The 23158-nt window shown below is 46.1% G+C and overlaps 1 protein-coding gene across 10 annotated transcripts in view; it reads left to right on the top strand.

Moving 5' to 3' along the window:
• Positions 1-15357, top strand: part of Dctn1 (dynactin subunit 1) — a 30702-nt gene extending 15345 nt beyond the window's left edge. For 4 of the 10 annotated variants that reach the window (XM_076833936.1, XM_076833933.1, XM_076833935.1 and 1 more), the window contains 27 exons: positions 1157-1174; positions 2573-2593; positions 3826-4017; positions 4490-4687; positions 4845-5049; positions 5161-5239; positions 5348-5507; positions 5622-5726; positions 5902-6093; positions 6173-6289; positions 6524-6676; positions 7573-7733; positions 7839-8007; positions 8280-8348; positions 8589-8651; positions 8757-8906; positions 9059-9220; positions 9303-9434; positions 9654-9779; positions 10006-10148; positions 10425-10591; positions 12351-12365; positions 12574-12707; positions 12822-13014; positions 13271-13350; positions 14048-14137; positions 14881-15357. In XM_076833936.1, coding sequence (XP_076690051.1) covers positions 1157-1174; positions 2573-2593; positions 3826-4017; positions 4490-4687; positions 4845-5049; positions 5161-5239; positions 5348-5507; positions 5622-5726; positions 5902-6093; positions 6173-6289; positions 6524-6676; positions 7573-7733; positions 7839-8007; positions 8280-8348; positions 8589-8651; positions 8757-8906; positions 9059-9220; positions 9303-9434; positions 9654-9779; positions 10006-10148; positions 10425-10591; positions 12351-12365; positions 12574-12707; positions 12822-13014; positions 13271-13350; positions 14048-14137; positions 14881-15018 — 3432 coding nt within the window. In that variant the 3' untranslated portion in view covers positions 15019-15357. The remainder of the gene's footprint in view (positions 1-1156; positions 1175-2572; positions 2594-3825; positions 4018-4489; positions 4688-4844; positions 5050-5160; positions 5240-5347; positions 5508-5621; positions 5727-5901; positions 6094-6172; positions 6290-6523; positions 6677-7572; positions 7734-7838; positions 8008-8279; positions 8349-8588; positions 8652-8756; positions 8907-9058; positions 9221-9302; positions 9435-9653; positions 9780-10005; positions 10149-10424; positions 10592-12350; positions 12366-12573; positions 12708-12821; positions 13015-13270; positions 13351-14047; positions 14138-14880) is intronic. The other 6 variants (XM_076833938.1, XM_076833937.1, XM_076833942.1 and 3 more) reach the window with 6 other exon arrangements.
• The last annotated feature ends 7801 nt before the right edge of the window (positions 15358-23158 follow it).

Raw genomic sequence — 23158 nt, 5'->3', positions numbered from 1 at the left:
TAGGCTATAGTACCTTCTTTCCTCATAGTGGAAGGTATCAATCAAATAGTTGTGTGCCTCTTCTGTCTCCCACCCTACTCCCAGTCATTAGCCTCAGTGGTTCTCTCAAGGCAGGTTACTTAGTCAGGGTCCTTGCTTTCACTGCATGTGAAAGAACTAGAGATAGAACAAAAAAGTGCTTTAAGTGGGAGGAGAGAGGAGAACACAAGATGCTTTCACAAAATAACTAACCTTTCTTGAAAGCCCTTCAGAGAAAGGCTTTAACCTGACTACAACCAAGGGACCATTGGAAAGGAGCCCAACACTGTCATTAGAGCTGCTGCTGCCCACATGGAATGTCACCTAGAGTTCTTTAATCATTCTATGTGCTCCTCAGAGCTTAAGACCAGTTCTGGAGGAGTGCTCTAGGTGTGTGTTCCTGGGAAACAAGGGTGTTGCCAGTGTGTATAAGAGAAGTAGACTCAATGGAGTAGTCAGGGGAGCAGAGTGCAATTTTGAGAGACTCATGGAGAAGGGAGGCCCTCTGTCCCTGCCCACTGATGCCCTGGCTCCATAAAGTGCCATTTCTGGTATGGCCTCTGGGTTAGCGTTTTGGAGTAAGCCCTCTGGGGTGGAAGAGGGAGGGAAGGGCGGAGCCAGAACCTGTTTTTTGGGAGAAGCAGCAAGGCAGGCTCTGCGCAGGACTGTGTCCAGTCATGAGGAGAAGGCGGAGCCTGCAGGGCCCGGGTGGTTGCTAGGTGACGGTGAAAAAGTGGCTCCACCCCCATGGAGCAGAGGAGGGTGGGTGCATGACGTCAGGTGGAGCTGGTGCTGCGGCCACTGAGGCTGCCATCAGCCTAAGCTGGCGAACTGGGCCAGGCGCTGCTCTGGTGCCTGCTGGAGCCTGGTTGTCCTACTGCGCACCTTCAGGGGCCTCTGTGTCTCAGCAGCAGCCATTTGGAAGCTAGGAAGCTGCCGCCTGGGGAAGCTAAGGCTGCATTGTTGGGATTTGATGCACTAATCTCCTGTCTCCGCCGCCTTTCCCTCTGTTCGGTCTCTTTCCCTCCCTCCCTCCCTCCCTTCGTCTGTCCTTCCTCCCTGTGTTTGTCTATCCTCCTCTGTCCCTCCTTCTCTTTCCTCTCCTTGCTTTCTTTGGTTTTCTGCAATGATGAGACAGGCACCGACAGCCCGAAAGGTACTCTTGCTTGCTCTGGTCCTGCTACCGGGTTGCCAGGGTGATGATGGCAGCAGGCAGCTGGGGTGGGGGTGGCGGCTGATTGACTTCATCTGTCTACCTGGTTGGGGGAGGAGGGTGAAGAAGAGGGAGGCAGAGGTGAGGTGTGTGTCACAACCGGGCCCCACCCCTGGGCATTTGCTTCTTACCCTGCCTGCTTTTGGCACTGACAGTCTGTGTTCCAGGCCTTGTACCCAGTGGCCTCACAGGCTTGGGCTTCATGTAGCCTCTACTACAAACAAGCTTTGGGAGAGTTTCCTGTGGTAGAAGCTAGAGAAGCAGAGCCAGGTGTCTTGGTGCCTACTTACGTTCTTAGCCTTTGCTAGAATGACTCTTGGTTATTCTCCCAGTATCTCCTCTCCCGCGGGGTTTGTTTCAGGGGGCTTTAACAGGGCACAATGGGGGCCTAGAATAGTTTTTGACCCACAGCTTTGGAAGCTTAGTCCAGGGTAAGAGGGGTAGGGATAGGCTCCTTGGGCTCAGAGTCTCTTGGAAACAGGGCCCAAGCCAAATATTACCTTCTTTGCCACAGCAATGAGACGCTGAGCAGCAAGAATACCCATTGGTGTTAATCACCCATTTACAACTTTGCAATAGCCCAAAGGGTTTCTGGATTTGGTTTAGGACAGTAGTTTTCCTGTGCTGCTGCCTACCCCCACCTTTCGTGCAGCTGGGTGGGGTTACTTTGCTGAGCTCTGGGCTTCGGCTAATGCAGTATTCATAGTCCTGACACCTGAGCCCTCTGCCTTAGAGACATGGACTGCTGCAGGGTCTGGTCCTAGGGAGAGGGGGAGGGAAGACAGCAATGTTGTTCTGCCTTAGAGATCTGATCTCTTACTTTTGAGCTTATATCACTCTTGTCATAGTGTGTGTATGGCGGGAGGGTGGCAGGGTTGGGTTCCTAGGGAGTCCTCTATAGAGTCTAGCAGTTGAAGAAAGAGCCTGACCTGGGAAAGTCCTTGCAGTGATATTTGGGCGGGGCTTCTGACTCTGGGCTGGAGTGGGAGAAATTGTGCACAGAAGGACTAGTCTCTGGAGACCTTCTCACCAGCTACTGCCTTTGGTCTCCTGTGGCTCAGCCTAGGACACAGGGACCTCTGGGATTTCCAGGGTGTCTGAAGGGGTGAGGCCTGCAAGGGTTGGGCAAAACTGGGAGCAGGAACCAAGAGGAATAGGAATTTTGGGTTTCTGGAATTTCTATGATTCACTGGAGGGAGAAGGGGATGGGATGGGGGTGGTGGCTAACTGTAGCCCCATTCCTGTTACTTTTCTGCTCTCATTGCTGTCACTTTGCTGTCTGTCTTTCTGCCATTATCCTTTCTTTCCTGACCACTTCTCTGGCTCCTGTTGCCTGTCCAGACCACAACTCGGCGGCCCAAGGTGAGAACAAATAGGCCTCCATGCAAGCCAATGCTGAGGGTGCACAAATGTTTCAGGCATGTGCATGTTTGTGGGCATGTGTACTAGCAAGTGAATTTTGATCACAATGTATCATGGGTTCTCTTTGAGGGGGCAAAAGGGCCTGGGGTTGGTGACAGGTCTCCCCTGGGAAAATGACTTCCAGCTCTTAGAAGGTCCTCTGAGCCAGAAAATTGAGTACAAAGGAGAAGTGAAGGGGTTGTGGTTAATCAGGACAGGCTTTCTTTAATAAGGTAACTTTGGCCAGTTTTGAGGGGAGGGATCCGAAGAGAAGTGAAGAACTTGACAGTATAAAATGTCGGAGAAGGAGATGTGTCTCTGAAAGCCTTTGATCGGGAGTGTTCGTGGTAGCATGTGGTTTCTGAGTGTCATCCCACTAAGGGAAGTTTGGGGAGAGTACTGGGAAGGCTTGTCTGTTGCTGGGCTTGGGGCTTCAGGATGGCTCCTGAGTTTTCTGCCCTTACAGGGACCTGGGTAATGTTACCTGATCAGAACCCATTTGTCTTAGGGGATTACAGAGGGTTAGCTTATGTACTTTGTTTCATGGAGGAATCTAGGGCTATAATTTTCACCTTGGTTCTTTTACTTGTAGGCTATCCTGGCATAGACCAAGGGAGTACAATTTAGCTTGACTTCTAAAGAGTTGGGAGGTCCTAAGAAGGGTAGAGAGCCTGAAACCCCCACTTTTAGCCCAGCCCTCTCTGGGAACATGAATATCAGAACAAATTCTAATCTGTTCTTTCTCTCTGGGAATGACATTGAGGCACCCCCACCTTGGGGAAATTGGGCACAGACCCAGAGCAAGAATGGGACTGGGAGTATTCAGAAATTGCTAGAACGATCCCAAGCGGGTCACAGAGGAGAGTTCTAGGGAGTAAGAGCTACTGCTATAAAGGATAGTGCCAGAGCTGGGAGGAATGTGGGGTTAGTGCCAAAGGAGGAACCTTATAATCTCATGTTTTCCCCCATCCTTTCTCCCTCCTTCCTCCCTCTGTCCATTGTCAATGTTGCTTTCTGACTGTGTCGTTTTCCCTCTCCCCTTCACTGTGTCTCTGTTCTCATTGTGCTTTCATACTCTGTCTTTTCCCTTCTTTGTCTCCAAACCTTGCCATATTCTCACATGCTGTCTCTCTCCCTTTCACTGCCCCCATCCTCTGTTCTCTTTCTGGCCTGCCACTGCTCTTTCTGAATAGCCCACTCGCCCAGCCAGTACTGGGGTGGCTGGGGCCAGTAGCTCTTTGGGCCCCTCTGGCTCAGCATCAGCAGGTGAGCTGAGCAGCAGTGAGCCCAGCACCCCGGCTCAGACTCCACTGGCAGCACCCATCATCCCCACACCAGCCCTCACCTCTCCTGGAGCAGCTCCCCCACTTCCTTCCCCATCCAAGGTAAGGACTAGCATTGAGGTAAAGGAGAATCAAGATACCAAGGGGTCTGTGATTCCTGGCTGGGTCTTAGAAATTTCCTGGGGTTGGGGAAGACCTAGCTTGGATCAGAAAGAGTGGGAACATAGTGTATGAGGTATCTTATTATTGCCAAGAAGCTTTTCCTTTCTTTTCGATTTTCTTTCTTTCCTTTTTTTTTTGGGGTGGGGGGAGGCAGGAATTGAAATTGAACACAGGTCCTTGTACATATAAGGCAAGCACTCTATCACAGAAGTATATCCCATCCTCCTGCCCTTTCTTCACACTTTTCTGGTATGTATAGTACCATGGTTTTCTCTCCAATGCTTGTATGCCACTTGCTTTTGACTCTGGGATTAGGGTTATGTTTGCACACATTTTCATCTTCTCTGTTCCAGCTCAGTCTCAGGGGAGGCAGGGTGGGCTGTGTATAGATAGCAGTACCTTTTCTTGGCAGGAGGAAGAGGGATTGAGGGCCCAGGTACGGGACCTGGAGGAGAAACTGGAGACCCTGCGGCTAAAGCGGGCAGAAGACAAGGCAAAGCTGAAAGAACTGGAGAAACATAAGATCCAGCTGGAGCAGGTGCAGGAATGGAAGAGCAAAATGCAGGAGCAGCAGGCAGACTTGCAGCGGCGCCTCAAGGAGGCACGGAAGGTGGGAATCAGGATGGAGGGGATGGCTGGGGAGGCTGAGGGACCCAAGGAGGTGAATTAGAAACAGGACTGGAACTACAACCTGGAGTACCTTGTGAGAAAGAACAACATAGGGCATTTGTTTCCTCCTGCCCCCACCTCCCTTTCCCCCTCCTTAGGAAGCCAAGGAGGCACTAGAGGCAAAGGAACGCTATATGGAGGAAATGGCCGACACTGCTGATGCCATTGAGATGGCCACTCTGGACAAAGAAATGGCTGAAGAACGGGCTGAGTCCCTGCAGCAGGAGGTTGAAGCGCTGAAGGAGCGTGTGGATGAGCTCACCACGGACTTGGAGATACTAAAGGCTGAGATTGAAGAAAAGGGTAAGGAGATACTAAAGGCTGAGATTGAAGAAATAGGGTAAGGTGCCAGGAGCTGCGGGGCCCAAGTAGTGGGGTGAGACCAGGCCTGAACATATTAATGATCTTCCCCAGGCTCAGATGGGGCTGCATCCAGTTACCAGCTCAAACAGCTTGAGGAACAAAATGCCCGCCTAAAGGATGCCCTGGTGAGGTAGGCTTCTCAATTCTTGGCTCTGGCCTTCACTCACCTGCCTCTGACTGTGTTAAAGCACCTCTTGCAGGTCACTCTGACACATGTTCTCCTCTCTCTTTCCTACAGGATGCGGGATCTTTCTTCCTCAGAGAAGCAGGAACATGTGAAGCTCCAGAAGCTCATGGAAAAGAAAAACCAAGAGCTGGAGATTGTGCGGCAACAGCGAGAGCGCCTACAGGAGGAGCTGAGCCAGGCAGAGAGCACCATTGATGAGCTCAAGGAGCAGGTCTGTGAAACCCAGCCCTTGCCCAGAATCCCTTTACCTTATTCTTCTGTTGCCACTTCCCCTTTCTAGTCACCTTAAAATAGTGATTTTCCCGGCCCCTTCCCCATAACACAGGTGGATGCTGCTCTGGGTGCTGAGGAGATGGTGGAGATGCTGACTGATCGGAACCTGAATCTGGAAGAGAAAGTGCGGGAGTTGAGGGAGACTGTAGGGGACTTGGTAAGAGAAGAGCAGATTCCTGACTCTGATGGAGGGTATTTGTAAGGGACTTGCTGAGAGAGAGATTGACACATGACCCCTGACCTTTGAACAGGGTGTGTGGTAAGATGACCTGTCCTGGACCTTCTACTCTAACCCTGTTTTTGCTTTCCCCCAACTACTTATTGTATTCCAGGAAGCAATGAATGAGATGAATGATGAGCTCCAGGAGAATGCACGAGAGACAGAACTAGAGCTGCGGGAGCAGCTGGACATGGCAGGTGCCCGGGTTCGTGAGGCCCAGAAGCGTGTAGAGGCAGCCCAGGAAACAGTTGCAGACTATCAACAAACCATCAAAAAATATCGCCAACTGACTGCTCACCTACAGGTGCCTGCCTAAGTCTTGTTCTCCTACCATCACTCTAGGTTACCTTGACCCCACTGTCCCTCACTCTTTCTGCTCCTAGGATGTGAATCGGGAACTGACAAACCAGCAGGAAGCATCTGTAGAGAGACAGCAGCAGCCACCTCCTGAGACTTTTGACTTCAAAATCAAGTTTGCTGAGACCAAAGCCCATGCCAAGGTCAGGGAAGTGGGTGGCTTGAAAGCCAGGTGTTAGGGAGCCCAGCCTAGGCATGACTGTGGGCTAGCCTGGTTTGGGCTTTGTGCTTCAGAATCCTGGGGGAGCTGGGTTTCTTGTGTGGTTGTTTAGAAGACTACTGGCTTGGGCTTAACTTAAAAGCAAGGGACCTGGTAAAGCAAGGTTTAATGATTTTTAGACTCTAGCTGAGAGTCCAACTCCCTGTCTATTTCACAGGCAATTGAAATGGAGTTGCGACAGATGGAGGTCGCCCAGGCCAATCGGCACATGTCTCTGCTGACAGCCTTCATGCCTGACAGCTTCCTTCGGCCAGGTGGGGACCATGACTGCGTTCTGGTGCTGCTGCTCATGCCTCGTCTCATTTGTAAGGTATGGCCAGTTAGTCATATGTACAATAAAAATCTTTTGGACTTGCTAAGAGCCAAGCATTGAGGATGCCAAGTTCAGATAGCAAAAATGTAGTAGAGGAACACAGACAACAAAGTTACAGGTGAACATATACAGTTGATCTCCTTATCTTTAGATTCCACATCTGTGAACTCAAACAACTGCAGATAAAAAAATATTTGGGAAAGAAATTGCATCTGTACTGTACATGTACAAACTTTTTTTTCTTCTCATTATTCCCTGAAAAATACAATATAAAAACTATTTACATAGAATTGACATTGCATTAGGTATTGTAAATAATCTAGAGATGATTTGAAGTATAGAGGAGGATGCACATAGATTAGATGCAAATACTGTCCCATTTAATGAGAGAGATTTAAGCATCTGTGGATTATTGTATTTGTGGGAAGTTTTAAAGCCAATCCCCTATAGATACAAAGGATGGATATATTAAAGATTCTGTGTTTTGAAGGAGAGGTAGGGTATTTGAGAAAGCACAGTTGAGGATCTGATTTAGATGAGGCAGGTTGTGACTGAGGGAATAACATTTAAGCTGAGAGCCAGAGGTGGCTAGGAGCTAAAGAGGGGGATAATTGGCAGGATAGCATTTTAGGTGGAAAGAGATCAGGAGCAGCAGCTTTAAGTCAGCTTGGTCCCACTGCCCTTTAATTCTTATATCCTAAAATCCTCACAAGCACCAATATTCACATCATTACCCTCTTCCCAGTGAGACTTCCAGCCTATTTAAGAACTAGTTCTGTTTTCCTATGTGTGTCCATGCTCCCCACATAGTTCTTAAGCTGTATCCTGTATTCCTGAGTGTGTGTTCTCCATCCCCTGCTCTGAGTTCCAGGTCCCTGGTCTTCTTCCCATAGGCAGAGCTGATCCGGAAGCAGGCCCAGGAGAAGTTTGAACTAAGTGAGAATTGTTCAGAGCGGCCTGGGCTTCGAGGAGCTGCAGGTGAACAGCTCAGCTTTGCTGCTGGACTGGTATATTCGCTGAGTCTGCTGCAGGCTACACTACACCGATATGAACAGTAAGTGGCTCCTGATTCCTGCTCCAGGACCATGGGTCCAGGAATGACAGGAACTGAGATGGCTTGGAAGACTTTGGCCTCACAGAGCCCTTCTCTGGTCTCTAGTGCCCTCTCTCAGTGCAATGTGGATGTGTATAAGAAGGTGGGCAGCCTCTATCCTGAGATGAGTGCCCATGAGCGCTCCTTAGATTTCCTCATTGAACTGCTGCACAAGGATCAGCTGGATGAGACTGTCAATGTGGAGCCTCTCACAAAGGCCATCAAGTACTACCAGGTCTGTAGAAAATATGCAGGCTTGGGGCAGGAGGGAGGGAAGCTTTCTCCGGATGGGAACCCTTGCCAGTGTATTCAGGGTTATATGTCCCAGGCTGGCTGCTTAGGACTCAATTTGCTCTTAGTTGAACTTGTTTTATGATGCAGCTGCCTGAGGGTTTTGAATTCTCCTACCTCTTGAGACTTCTATAATGACCAGGGCTCAAATAATAGTTTGGGAAGAACTTCCCCCACTTTCACTTGTTAAAGGCTATCTCTGTCATCTTTCCCTAGCACCTGTACAGCATCCATCTTGCCGAACAGCCCGAGGAAAGTACCATGCAGCTGGCCGACCACATTAAGGTGAAATGTGTGGGTCAGTGGTTGAGCCTCCTATAGAGCTCAGAAGTGGAGGATCAGATCAAGAGATCAGGCCCCAGTGGGTGTCAAATAAGATTGGGGTAAGGTCACCAAAGCCAGATCAGGGAAGACAGAGGATTCACTTATGTATGGGGGTCATTAGAGGATGGGGGCTTCCTAGAGATGATGATGGGGCAAAGAACTCCTGTTAAAGCTGATAACCACCTGTTTCTCTCCTCACAGTTTACGCAGAGTGCCCTGGACTGCATGAGCGTGGAGGTGGGGAGGCTGCGTGCCTTCTTGCAGGTGAGGACACATCTAGATCTGTGTGAGCTCTTGTTAGTCCCTACTGCTTCACCTCTAGTTCTAAGGCTTACCTGGTTTTCCATCCGTTTCCTATTTACCATGTAGGGTGGACAGGAGGCTACAGATATTGCCCTTTTGCTCCGGGACCTGGAAACATCATGCAGTGATATCCGCCAATTCTGCAAGAAGATCCGAAGGCGTATGCCAGGGACGGATGCTCCTGGGATCCCCGCAGCACTGGCCTTTGGACCACAGGTTTAGGGCTGCAAGTGGGGAAGGGAAAGAAACTGAATAAAATCAGGAGGGTACAAACATGTTAAGATTGACCTGGTCAGGGCACAGAACTGAGGTAGCTAGAAACTGATGCTGGACTTAGGATGGGCTCTTGACTCTAGCTTTTCACACAGGTATCTGACACACTCCTAGACTGCAGAAAACACTTGACATGGGTGGTGGCAGTACTGCAGGAGGTGGCAGCTGCTGCCGCCCAGCTCATTGCCCCACTGGCAGAAAATGAGGGGCTGCCCGTGGCTGCACTGGAGGAGTTGGCTTTCAAAGCAAGCGAGCAGGTTGGCCTGGATGGCGGGGCAGAAGGGGATGGGGAGTTAGTGGCCAGTGTGGGGCTTTCACTCCTGCCCTTGGCTCCTGCAGATCTATGGGAGCCCCTCCAGCAGCCCCTATGAGTGTCTGCGCCAGTCGTGTAACATCCTCATCAGCACCATGAACAAGCTGGCCACAGCCATGCAGGAGGGGGAGTATGATGCAGAGCGGCCCCCTAGCAAGGTGAGTGGAGGTTTCTTTGGAGGAGCTGCAGTGCAGAGGAGCACAGCTTGCAGAGCTGCCGCTGGTTGTGGGAGGGCAGGGAGGTAGGAGAAAGGCATCTGAAGAACAATATCCTGCCTAGAAGGCAAGAAGATTTCCCCTGTGACTGGATCACTCTGAAAGAAGCATACTGGTGGCCTCCTCTCAGTGCTCTACCCTCTGACCCACCCAATCCTTTAGCCTCCTCCAGTTGAACTGCGGGCTGCAGCTCTTCGTGCTGAGATCACAGATGCTGAAGGCCTGGGTTTGAAGCTTGAAGATCGAGAGACAGTTATCAAGGAATTGAAGAAATCACTCAAGATTAAGGTGAGGGTAGAGTATGCTCAGAGTTTTGGGGCTAGAAAGTATAATGGCACTCAAGGCAACTGCAAATATTGAGACTGAGATCAGACTGAGAAGGCTTAGAGGTTATGGGGGAGAAATGGGGGCTTGCGGTCAGGTAGCCATCAGGGAGCTTTCTGTCTCATGGTCTAATCTGGGTGCCAGGGCCTGGGGAGGATGTTAGGGAACTTGAACGTCTCTGATTTTCCAGGGAGAGGAGCTGAGTGAAGCCAATGTGCGGCTGAGCCTCCTGGAGAAGAAGCTGGACAGTGCTGCCAAGGATGCAGACGAGCGCATTGAAAAAGTTCAGACTCGGCTGGAGGAGACTCAGGCACTCCTGCGGAAGAAGGAGAAGTCAGGCACCTTCCCTGGGGTCCTGTTTCCTCCAACCTTTCCTTCTGTTTAGACTCTGTCCCTAACCCTTTCCCCTTTCCCTCCTAATGAGACTTTACCCATTTCCCTTCTCCATTCCATCTCCATCATATCACTCCAACCTAAACCTGTGCTTGCCTGTGCTTCCTTTTCCCTGGCTCCTCACTAGCAGGGCTACCCCAAGGACTTTTCAGGACTGAAAAATCATGTGGGGACATGGGGAAGGGACACTACCCAAACCCAGATTCTCTTTCACAGAGAGTTTGAGGAAACGATGGATGCACTCCAGGCTGACATCGACCAGCTGGAGGCAGAGAAGGCAGAGCTAAAGCAACGGCTGAATAGCCAGTCTAAGCGCACAATTGAGGGGCTCCGGGGGCCCCCTCCCTCAGGCATTGCTACCCTGGTCTCTGGCATTGCTGGCGGTAAGTACAGTGGGATAGGCAGAAATCACACAGAGGAAACTGACTATCCTTTCTCTTATCTTTGGCCTCCATATGACACCTGTCCCCTTTCTCCTGAATGTTCATCCAGGAATGTGCTTGCCTAGTTAGAAACTAAGTTTTTTTTCTTTTCTTAAAGATACCTGCAAGGTGTCTGTGATCAAAGTAGGACATTAGCAAGTGACATTCAGAATAATAAAAATAGTTGGACTCTAGTATCTGTCCCTTTTGGATATACTGTTTGGTATTTCTGTCCCAGCCCTATATTCCAGAAGCTGCACTCTTCCCTCCTAGGGCGTCTGCCCTTCCCTGATGCTTGCTTTTTATTCTCTCTGTTTGGGTGCTGTTTCCCCACTGAGATCATATGGTTTCATTTTATGTTGGTTATCTCTTCCATTGTGTATTTCTCCAAAGTTTGCTTGTACTTTTGTTCTGACTTTTGTCTACCCACTCAGTAATGTCAGGGGTCCCTACCTGGAGGTTTTTCTGGCTTCTAGGCCTAGTCTTCTCAGTTTCCTAGGTAGGGAAGTGACTGCTGCCATCTTGGTTCTCACCTAACCTATTGTTATTTTCATTCCCCCTTCAGTTTCTTTCTTTTCTTTTCTTTTTTTTTAATTTTCTGTTTTATTTATTTATTTATAGTGCTGGCAGTCTAACCCAGGTCCTCATGCATGCTAGGCAACGGCAATTTAGGAATAATTTTAACAAAGGAGTATAAAGCATTGTTAAAAGATATTAGAGAAGATATAAATAACAACCCAAGTTCGTGGATCAAAAGACTTAATATTGTTAAGGTGGAAATGCCCTCCAAATTGGTTAATAGACTGAATATAATCTATATCAAAAATATAGGTGTATTGACAAAATTATCTTGAAATTTAAATGGAACATGTATTCATATGACAATACACAGGGCCTTTATAATATTTTATTTCTTCAACTGGATAGCAGGTATATAGGTGTTTGTATTTGCAGTTTCTTACTTACCTTTTCACCTAGAGAGGGCAATCTTCTTGTTTTGGAATTAAACCATCAGGTGTTCTAAACTTTTCCTGTTCTCCTATCTTGTCAGCTGACCTCACCTAGGGTCTTGATCTTATCAAAGTCCTTGTCACTGATGCCTCATGATTTTGGGAGATGACCAAGTACTTTTGTGACATTAGACTCCTGTGATACAGATAGTTCCATGTTCTTTGTGGGGAGTCTTCAGAATTACCACCTTGTATTATTTTGGCATAGGCTCTTTAAGCAAACACTAGTTCAGAATTAGTGAAATTTACCAACAAAAAAATGAAATTTTTGCCTCAGAGCAATAGGGAAACCTGAGGTGCAAGAGAATGTACTCACAATCTTAATCTAAGCTTTGCGGCTGGAGATCACTAAGGATGCAGAGCTTTGGGGTCTCTGGAGCATTTCCCATGCTGTTTTTGGAGATGGATTATGGAGCAGGGAGGCAAGAACAGTTTCATGCCCCATGTGTTTCCTCCTGGACATTCACTTTTCCATTCTTCTCACACATTGCACCCTCACTGATGGCCTCCTGCCCCTGAGCTTTCTTTTACACATATCTACTCTTACTCCAAGAAGAGGGGCAGGGTCTTATATGGAAAGTAAGGTCATCAGGAAAAGGGTTTTCCTGAAGGTCATGTCCAGGATTCCTCTGGTATGTCCTCTAAGCCCCCAAATTACCTAATTCTTCTCTCCTCTTTTCCTGCTCTCCCATGGGCTATCCTGAACACAGAAGAACAGCAGCGAGGTAGAAACCTACTGTGGCTGGGGCTTATCAGGGCTGGTGGGAATTGGGGCTGGTGGGAACTGGGGCTGGTGGAGCAGGGTAAGGCTTCCCCTTGTAGACAGCCAGGACTGGAGGTGGGAAGGAATGAGGAAAGGGGAAGAGCAGGGATGGGGCCCAGTTTTTAGCCCTTTCTACTTGGGGCTGAGAACATTTGTTATGGTATCCACAGGGGTCGTTCCTGGACAGGCTCCAGGGTCCTTGCCAGGCCCGGGGCTGGTGAAGGACTCACCCCTACTACTTCAGCAGATCTCTGCCATGAGGCTGCACATCTCTCAGCTCCAGCATGAGAACAGTATCCTCAAGGTGAGAAACACAGGGAGGACTATGGTAGAGAGTGGACCATATCCTCCCATTGTTGATGGATGGCAGAGGCTTTTCTGGCACCTCTCAACACTGCCACTGTTTTTGTCCCCACAGGGAGCCCAGATGAAGGCATCCTTGGCAGCCTTACCCCCTCTGCATGTTGCAAAGCTTTCCCTTCCACCCCATGAGGGCCCTGGCGGTGAGATAGCAGCTGGTGCATTGTACCGTAAGACCAGCCAGCTGCTGGAGACCTTAAATCAGCTGAGCACGCGCACTCATGTAGTAGATATCACTCGCACCAGCCCTGGTATGTACTACTGACCCCTCAGATGAATAACATGCCTGTCTCCTTATCCCTAGGGATTTAGCCCTAGCCGAGGCAGTCCCTGAACAGTAGAGGCTCTTCCATCTGTGACCTTTGGCTTTAGTGTTCAGTTTTCCTGATTCACCCATTTTAAGTGCCTGTTCCATGAAAGGGTCCAGTACCTACACTCCTGACCCTTAATCCAGACCACTTGCCTGTCTGGTTCTAGGTGGGCTTAACTAGCTTTCCCTTCCTATAGCTGCCAAGAGCCCATCAGCCCAGCTTATGGAACAAGTGGCTCAGCTCAAGTCCTTGAGTGACACCATTGAAAAACTCAAGGTCAGTTCATACCCTGCCCTTCTCTACCCTATGGCACTCATTCAGAGCTTTCTTTGGTGGAGCCAGGTGCTTCTGGAGTTCCTCTTGGCCCAGCCTTGCATTAGATGTCACATTGGGAAGAACGTAGAAGGGAATACAGTTTCTTGCCTTGGAAACTGTCAGAAGATAAATATTTTTTTCTTTTCTTTTCTTTTCTTTCTTTCTTTCTTTCTTTCTTTCTTTCTTTCTTTCTTCCTTTCTTCCTTTCTTCCTTTCTTCCTTTCTTCCTTTCTTCCTTTCTTTTTTTTTGTGGTGCTGGAGATTGAACCCAGGGCCTTGTGTATGCAAGGCAAGCACTGTACCAACTGAGCTATATCCCCAGCCCCAGAAGATTTATCAACAGAATGCACGAGTTAGGATCATTTTTAGGGTGTGTGACTCTGTCTGCAGTTTCAGTCAGAACTGAGATCGTTGTAGGGTAGATTGGTTGGGCATGGCTTCTCAGAGGCAGTGGGAACTGAATTGGGTCTTAAAAGATGAGGATCTATAAAGGAAGGAGAGATGCTGGAGTGGGGATGGGGTTGGAGGTGAAAGCCAAAGTATTGTGATAGAGAGGACTGGACTTCTGCTCCCCTGGTATTGGTGTCTCAGAAATCAGGAAGTCTTAAGTAAGCCTGTGGAGGGTCCCCTAAATAAACCCTTGTTTTCCCTCCCCCAGGATGAGGTCCTCAAGGAAACAGTATCTCAGCGTCCTGGAGCCACAGTCCCCACTGACTTTGCCACCTTCCCTTCAACAGCTTTCCTCAGGGTAAGCGGGGAGCATGGGATGGAGGGTGGCATAGTGTGGAGGGCTCAAGAATCTGAAGAGACCTAGAGTCTCAGGTCCAACACCTTGTTTTATCTGACAAGTCCAAATCTTACTTGTAAGAGACAAAAATGCTTGCAGTACTTCCAAAAATTCTAATGTTTTAGCATGCAGATATCACCTCCCTTGATTTTTTTGTGGAGGGGAATTGGGTATTGATCCCAGGGGCACTCAACAACTGAGCCACATCCCCAGCCCTATTTTGTATTATATTTAGAGACAGGGTCTCGCTAAATTGCTGAGACTGGCTTTGAATTTGTGATCCTCCTGCCTCAGCCTCTTGAGCCACTGGGATTATATAGGCATGCACCACCAGCCTTCCCTTGACTTTTTTTTTTTAAAATCTTTTTTATAGTAGTAGATGGATAGCATGCTTTTATTTAATTTTAATTTTTTTAAATGTGGTGCTGAGGATCGAATCCAGTGCCTCACACATGCTAGGCAAGTGCTCTGCCACTGAGCTACAGCCCCAGCCCTCTCCCTTCACTTTTGATAACAGTAGGAACTCAAAACACCCTTGTCAGACTATGTACCCCCATTCTAATTTGAAAAATTTGGTCACCATGGCCTAAAAGCTCAAGGCTTCAGTCTCCCAAGGGTTGTATTCGTGTCAATACTCAGGGACCCCTTCAGGGACCCACAGTTGAAGTGAACCCCTGACCTTGGGTCCTATTCCTCTCACCAAGGCCAAGGAAGAACAGCAAGATGACACAGTCTACATGGGCAAAGTGACCTTCTCGTGTGCAGCTGGCCTCGGACAGCGACACCGGCTGGTGCTGACCCAGGAGCAGCTGCACCAGCTTCACAGTCGCCTCATCTCCTAAGCACTTCTTCCCCTGCCCCCCTCAATCTTCAACCCTCCTGGTGCCGCTCTGCCCAATGCACAGCCACCTCAGCCAACCCCCAGGTAGAACCATGTGGGTTAAGCTCTTCCTGCCCCCTTCAGCTTTGCTCCCATCCTGTCAGCGCCCTGCTCTTGCTCCTTAACCTGGGTTTCCCCATTCCCATCCCTGGTCTTTTCCATAATTTGCTGTTCAGCTGCTCCCTCTTTCCTGAGGGGCCTCAGGGCATGTGGGGGGTAGGCTAAGACCCCACCACCAAAGGTTGAGTGAGGTCCCCCTGATTGAGGACTTCACCCCTTGATTAAAGCAACTTGTGCTTCATTGCTTTCTGTGTGGTGTTGAGAGTGGGACTTGGGCTATTTGGCTCAAAGTAGGAATGAAGGAGAGGAATGCTGAAGAAGCTTCAACTGTGTCACATTTGAGGGCCTCTTTCTGTGGTGATCAGTAGAATGCTGTGTCCCTCAAATGCATGTGCAGTAAATTATTTTGAGCAAGATGAAAGAGTTAAATTTAGGGCTAGGCACTTAAGTTCATTTAGAGTTTTTTAAATTGTGGGTATGTAACTCTGCTAGCTCTGCTCTGTTTCTTAGAGCGTCTGCTGCTATTCAGTCCAATTTCTGGACTGGAATATGATGTGATCACCACCCTAGCCAACTTTCTCATAGGGAACATTTATATACTAAATAAGGGGCAACTAAAGCAACAGACCAGTAAGAAAGGATGGACATTCAAAAGGTACTGCCAAACCCTATTACAAATTAGTATCAGTTAGGAAGCTGCTTTAAAATTTTTACCAGATTTTTGGGTCTTGACTCAGACTTGCTAAAATACCTCAACGGTTGGGACCCATTGGGCCTGTGAGTAGCACTCTAGTGTTTTAGAGCTTAATCTCAGTGTAGTTTAGCTGGCTGATTGCTTGATACTCTTTTTTTTTTTTTAATATTTATTTTTAGTTGTCAATACCTTTATTTTATTTATTTATTTATTTTTATGTGGTGCTGAGGATCAAACCCAGGGCCTTGCACGTGCTAGGTGAGTGCTCTACTGCTGAGCCACAACCCCAGCCCTGCTTGATACTCTTTTGATTGCCCATGTAGAAAAAAGGAATCTAACCCAAGCACCCAAAGGAAGATGGAGAAAGAGACCTTTGTTTCATTGGAGCAGTCCAGCTGGGCCAGGCTCTCCACTGTGCTGCTCCTCTTGAGGGCACCAGGCATACTGGAGGAGGGGCCCTTCATGGTGAGAGCCCAGGAGCTCATTCTCAAATACAGCATATGGGAAAGTCAGTGGTTGTGGCATTTGAATACCTGCTCTGTGCCTCTAGCCTTTCCAAATTGGGGTTCTGAGAGAAAATTATTTTCGTAATTATTTTCCTCAGTACTCAAGTATGATTCATCATTAGTGCCATTCTAGATGCATAAGATTTAATGTGGTGCATACAAGGGATGCCTTAAAATGTTGGGGCTTAATTCCCACATAACTGGTTGACAAGGGTTGCTGTGTCTTGGTACCAGATAGTCTCCACTCGTGTTTCCAAATTTGGCTTCTCTGGTGCTAAGGAAATTGCAGATCACACTGTCTTTTTCCTGAGATTGGATTGTATTCCTGTCCTTTCTACCCAAAGTGGTGGCCTGGCTTCTGGTTGGTGGTTAAGACACCAAGGGCCAAAGGACAACTTCTGGTGGCACCTTCAGAACAGGACTTTTTTCTTCATCCTTTTCCGTTGGTGGTAGTTTCTCACCATCATACTACTTTCCTGAGGCCAAAACTCATGTTCTGAGTTGTCTGAATGCTGGCTACCTCCCTTGGAGCAACCCACAAGTATCTGTCTCAAAGGCAACATGCCCAAACTGAAATCCTCTGTGTCCTGGATGTGGCAAGCCACAAACCTATTTGTTTACTTTCTTCAGTTAATTTCATTATCAGCCCTGTTCAGTTTTTCCTTCATTACTGTCTCTCAAGTCTGTCTACCTTTTCCCATTGCTTCTAACTCTGTATATAATATATTGCTTTGGGTAACCTAATTTCCATTGCCTCTTTTGAGCCAGTGCCAGTAGGGTCTTTCCAAAATGCAAACTGGTTTGTGTGATTCCCTGTTTTAAATCTTGAAATGAACCCTCCAACTACATTTTAAAGCTTATATAAAATCCTGATATTCTTTCTCTAAGCATCTATAACTTAAAATTTAACTTAACTATAATGGCACACAAGGCTATCAGGGATTTGGGTCCTGCCCACCTCTCGAGCCTTTCATGGGGCTACTTCTCCAAATATGCCTGATGGTTCAGTTTTAGTGAACCCCTACAGTTTCCATGCCAGTCTATGCCCTCTCAGGCCTATTCTTATGAAATGAGAGGAGAATGCCACATACTTCCCTCCTCTCCTCTGTACCTCTACCTTCCAGGCCCCATTCTTCAGCTGAAGACTCATTCATTTTTTGAGATAGCTCTAGTGTGGCAACCTCAGGAAATCTCCAATCCCTGTGGCTTGTTAGGTATCCTCTTCTAAGGTAGTAAATAAACTAAACCTTTATTCCAGTATGCTTGGGCTCAGTTGCTTTATGACCTGGTAGGGTTTCTAATCTAATCCCACAGAGTTGTTGTGATGGCTAAATGAGTAATACATGCAAACCTCAAGCACTGTGCCTGGCACACAGTAGGATTGCTTCCCTTCAGTACCTACTCCTGTAAGCATCTTTTTCTATTGTTATTGTTAGGTAACTCCTCTAAATCCCTCTTCAGACTGCTTGAAAATTGCAATAGAGTGTCTTCCTTCTTTGCATCCCCCCAAATACAAGAGAAGGTCACATGTTTGAGGAGTAGGTGAGTTTTATTTTGGTCGTGAGTTTGAGGTGCCTGTAAGAATGTTCAAGTGGAGATATCCATTTGGCAGTTGAATCCAATTAGACTACTCAGCTGAGAAGTCCAAATTGGAGATAAAGATTGGAGAGCCAGTTGGGAGCATGTCAGTGGTTGAAGGAATAGTTTGGAAGTGGTCACTGCTATAATTCAGGTTACTTAGAAAACTGAACTGGAGTCAGGCATGATGGCACATGCCTGTAATCCCAGCAGCTTGGGAGGCTGAGGCAAGAGGATTGCAAGTTGAAAGCCAGCCTCAGCAACTTAGCAAGGCCCTATCTCAAAATAAAGAGGACTGGGGATGTGACTCAAGAGAGTAAGCACCCCTGGTTTCAAACCTGGTATTAGAAAAAGAAAAAGAAAACTGAACCAGAGGTAAAGTTTAAATGCCAGTACTTTATTGGAAGGTGCAATCAAAGAGTGAGAGTGAAAGGAAAGGAGGAGGAAAAAAAATCAGTTTGTAGTGAGTTGACCGCTGCTTCACAAAGACACAGCTGGCCACTTGCCCATGTGAGATGTCTCTGTGTAGACCATATACAAATCCTGTGCTTGGGGTTGATGGAGGATAGAGAAGTTGCCTGCTCTCCTTGCCCGTCCTTCAGTACTTAAAGATTGCCCTGAGGGGTGTCAGCTCCTTCTCACTTCCCAGGATTGTGTGCAACATGGCATTTCACCCAAGACCTGAATGGCTGAGGGGAACAGAATGTGAGCAGGAGCCTGCAGGAGTTAATGAGGGCAGAGCACACAGCTGGAGCCTGGGATTCAGATAAGTCTGAGAGAAGCCAAAGTGACAGATCAGCTGAGGAAAGTGAAAAGAGGAAGGTGGAATCCTTGGCAACCTTGAGAAGTAAGGAGCCCACAGCACAGCCTGAAGGAGGACCCCTGGAGAAAATGCGAGAAGGCCAAAGGGGATGAGAGATTTAGGAGCTCAGAGAGCAAATGAGCCCTGGGAAGTGGCCACTGTCATTCACAGATGTCTGGTAAACTGACAGAGCAGTCTCCCTGAGATAGAGGGAGCAGAAGCGGTGATGATGATGAGAAAGGGAAGAGGAGCTTACCTGTACTGCTGTGTCCCAGGTGGCATTGAGTAAGTGGGAGTTGGTAACTAGAATGTGATGGAGGAGAGGACTGGCAAAGAGCTCTTTGTACCAAGGATGGAACATAGCATGGTAGTAGCCACTTTTGATCTATCCAAACCCAGAACTGCTTTGTCACAGAACCAAAGATTGACTGGAAGTTGGCAGGATGAGGTATGGTTATTCTCAACTCTATCCTGGGAGCCCCTCTCTTTTGGGGGATCTATGGCCTATTGCCAGGGCCAACATCACCTACACCAACTTGGAGGCAGCTTTGTGAAGTAAGAATAGGGCTAATATCCCAACTCTTCATTTGGGGAAGTTGCTTACTCTCAGACTCAGTTTCTCTATCTGTAATACAAGATCAGTAGAACCTTCCTTAGTTGTTATTAACTTCTCAGGTAATCTTTAGGGGGAAGATTAAATCAGAGTATGCTTGATACAGGTGCTCAATAAAAAAAGGATACCTGGGAGATATTAAATTAGAGGAAAGAAATACAAGCAGCCACAATCCCAAGATGTACATGTGACATAGATAAATCATATTTTGAACCTGAAAGCATAGGTAGTCCTGTTACCCCAACTTTCAGATGTTTCTATCGGTGGTTACTATTTTATTTTCTACCATGTTGGCACTGTTTTATCTTACTCTAAGAAAGTCAAGGCCCTATCTCAAGAAATGAAACTTGGAAATACTCCCCTTACCCTCCCACAATTTGAATTCACCTGCTCGGTTTACATTTTTTTGTGCTGTCCTACAATGGGGAGCAAGGTAGGGGCAATACAGAGATCCAAATCTGGCTAATTCTAGGAAAGGTGAAGGGATCTTGAGCTTAAGATACCTCCCTGACCTTAAGCTGAATCTGAAGGTGTGTTCTACAGCTCAGATGCCAAACTGGGCAAGTATCATAGTACTGATAACCTTGGCCCCTGAGAAGTGGGCCCAACACACCTGAAGAACACAGGGTCTGAGGGTGATTGGCATCTCTGCTTCTCTGTGGGTATTATATTCCATGTAACTGGCTCCTCCTACATGAATATAGAGAAGTGTGTCCATTCATCCAGCCTTCCTTCATCTGTATTATGTATGCCAACCAAAACAGGCATTATTGCTTCCAGGGACAGACCTCAGCCCTGCTGAGATCCTCAGAGCAGCAGCCTGGGACATTCCTCTTCAGAAGCTGGGGATTTGGGGGTGTGGGAACTACTCTTGCTCAAATAACCAGTATCAGAGTGAATATTTGTCTTTCACCTGTGTTTTATTACTTTTTATTGTGGGAAAATTTAAATACAAACAAGGATAATAGAGTGTTATGAATCTCTGTGTACTGTATTTATCATTTCATGGCAGTTTCTTATTTCATCTGTATCCCCTCTCTGTTCTTTCCCTACAGATTATTTTGAAGCAAATTCCAGACATTTTATCATTTAATTATTTTATTTGAATTTATTCTAGTATTTCTAAAAGATAGAAAGGTAAAATACCATTATCACACCTGAAATAATTCATCAAATGTCCAATATTCAAATTTCCCTGGTGCCATTCAGAGTTTACATATTAAATAGCTGCAGTATAGCCTATAATGGCACACAGGCACCCAATGCAAATACTATTTCATTTAGATGGTCAAAAGTCAGAAGGAATTGCATGATCTGCAAGGTTCTTTTAACTTATATGTAGTCATTAAAACTTAAATAATTCAAGTATGGTAATATAAAGGCAGGCAGTTAAAGTCTCAAATATCATTCTAAAATTTTAAACACAAAAACTGTTTTTCCACTCATCATTTGCATGGTTAGATATCAGAACCTTATTGTAGAAAACATTCAGCTACTATATATGGTTACCCAAGAAGATAACCTTCAGAAGTCACAAAAGGTGTCCAGATCCTGATCAGCTTCATGCTTTCCGAGTTCATTTCACTACTGTATTCATAATAACCAAGTCTAGCAAACCTCATTGGGTCTTTTCAAGTCAAGATGATATCTTCAACTTGTATGCAATCTTTTTATCCTATTGGCATTGGAAATTCAACATTTTGTTAATGAACTTCACGGCAAGGTTTTTGAGAATATCCACTGGCTCAGAGAATATCCACTGGCTCTCATCATCCCCTAAACCTATATATCATATACCATAATTCTATAGAAAAAAGTCTTGACTAACATACAAACAAATGTATTTAATACACTTTGTAGTGGTAGAGCTTGATTGTAGTGTTTCTTGTACTCAACTTTATGGTCTGTCCTTGAAGTCCAGATGCAAATTGGGATGAGTGTCAATTTCTGAGATCTTTGGAACATCTCAGATGCCTCTCATCTCACTTGCCTTATCCACTTGAAATTATTTTGTAAGGAGATGCTAAAAGACATCATTCTGATCTATGAAGCCAATGTAGGCACTATGAAAAGCAGAATGAAAGCACTATGCCTGCCCACTGTCATCCTGGAACCACATTACAAAGTAGAAGTTGAAATATCTGTTTCCTCAGCAATGCCAGGATATTATTCTACTGGTGCTCAAGGAAGTTTTATACCCAAAATACGGACTTTGAAAAATAGTTCTTTCAACAAATAAATTAAATCTTGATCAGGATTTGGACACCTTTTGTGATTTCTGAAGGTTATCTTCTTGGGTAACCATATATAGTAGCTGAATGTTTTCTACAATAAGGTTCTGATATCTAACCATGCAAATGATGATGTTTTATACCCAAATTGGCTTAGGTAATTTTCCCTTTTGAAATAATTTTAAGGTGACCAATCTAAGTATCTGGTCCTGATTTCAACATGTAGCACTTACTGGGGCAGAATCTGGTAGCTCTAGTTCATGTACAGGACAGATTTGTTTTCTGACTGGGTCACCATCTTGGCTCTTTCCTCTGTGCCTATTAAGTCTCCTTTAGTGTCTAGCTTCTTTCTTGCATGCTTATATTTTCCTTTATTTTATTTGTTGAAAGAACTATTTTTTCAAAGATTGGATTTAAAAAATCTGCATCTTTATGATATCAGTTTCCTCTGTCTTATGCATTTCTTAATTGTTAAATTGTTAGTTGGATTTAGAGCAATGATTCTCAAAGTGTAGTTGGCCAACAGCATCAGTATCACCTGGGGATCCTACCTATGTCAGAGAGGCTGGCCATACAGGTCAGCTTCTTGATGAAGTCTAGCATCCCATTTCTGTGAAGTTACTCATGGAAACAGAAAGATCAAAACAGGATGAGGAGGGATGATATATTGGGTGAGGTCTGAGTAATTGGTCTCTTGATCAGGTAGCATGCTCATTATTGCTAAGTTTTTATTTTCTTTCTTTTTTTTTTTATTGGTTGTTCAAAATATTACAAAGCTCTTGACATCTCATATTACATATATTAGATTCAAGTGGATTATGAACTCCCATTTTTACCCCAAATACAGATTGCAGAATCACATCGGTTACACATCCACATTTTTACATAATATTTTATTTTCTATCAATGAAAAATTTGGATTTCTTTCTGCATAACCTCAGAACAAATGGAGAGTTGAACATATTATGGTTAAATACTTAGCTGATACACTTTGAAAACTATATCATTACTCATGATTCAGTGTTTCCTGCCCTTCACCAAGTGAGGGGATAAGGGTTTTCACTACCCCAAAGGTTAGGCCATCAAATCTTGACACTTTCTGGAAGATAAGATAGCTCAGATAGGCAGACCCTTCTCTCTGAGATTGGAGTTTTAGGCCCTCTACATACTCCACAGACAAAAGTACCTGGTTTAGAAAGGTCCTTGGCTTGGGCCCTGTAGCTCTAGGGAGACTATAAGCCAGGCTTGTTTTTCCTTTTCAGAAGGGAACTTTCTGATCCTGGTAAAAAGGGTCAGTCCAGGACCGGCCATCCACAGATAATCAGAGCCTACTCAAGCAATTGAGCAAGAACCAACAGGTGAAACTGAACTTTTGTGAACTTGAGAGTAAACACAACTTGCCTACCATGTTGTGAAATCAAATTGTTTTCCAAAGTCTCAGTGAACAAATCTGAGGTAAACCACTTTTAATCCGACTTGGTACTCTTTTGTAAAAAATAAAAAGTAAAGGATAGGCTCTATGTATTTTTAAATACTCACAGAACTGAAAACTAAAGAATGGATTTTATTGTATATAAATTTTAAGAAGTGAAATTTATACTTTTTATTTTTTAATACT

The sequence above is a fragment of the Callospermophilus lateralis genome, chromosome 14 (genome assembly GCF_048772815.1).
Source record: "Callospermophilus lateralis isolate mCalLat2 chromosome 14, mCalLat2.hap1, whole genome shotgun sequence".
In the NCBI taxonomy this organism is placed as follows: domain Eukaryota; kingdom Metazoa; phylum Chordata; class Mammalia; order Rodentia; family Sciuridae; genus Callospermophilus; species Callospermophilus lateralis.
The sequence above is the reverse complement of the archived record's forward strand: the minus strand, read 5'-3'. Positions and strand labels throughout refer to the sequence as shown.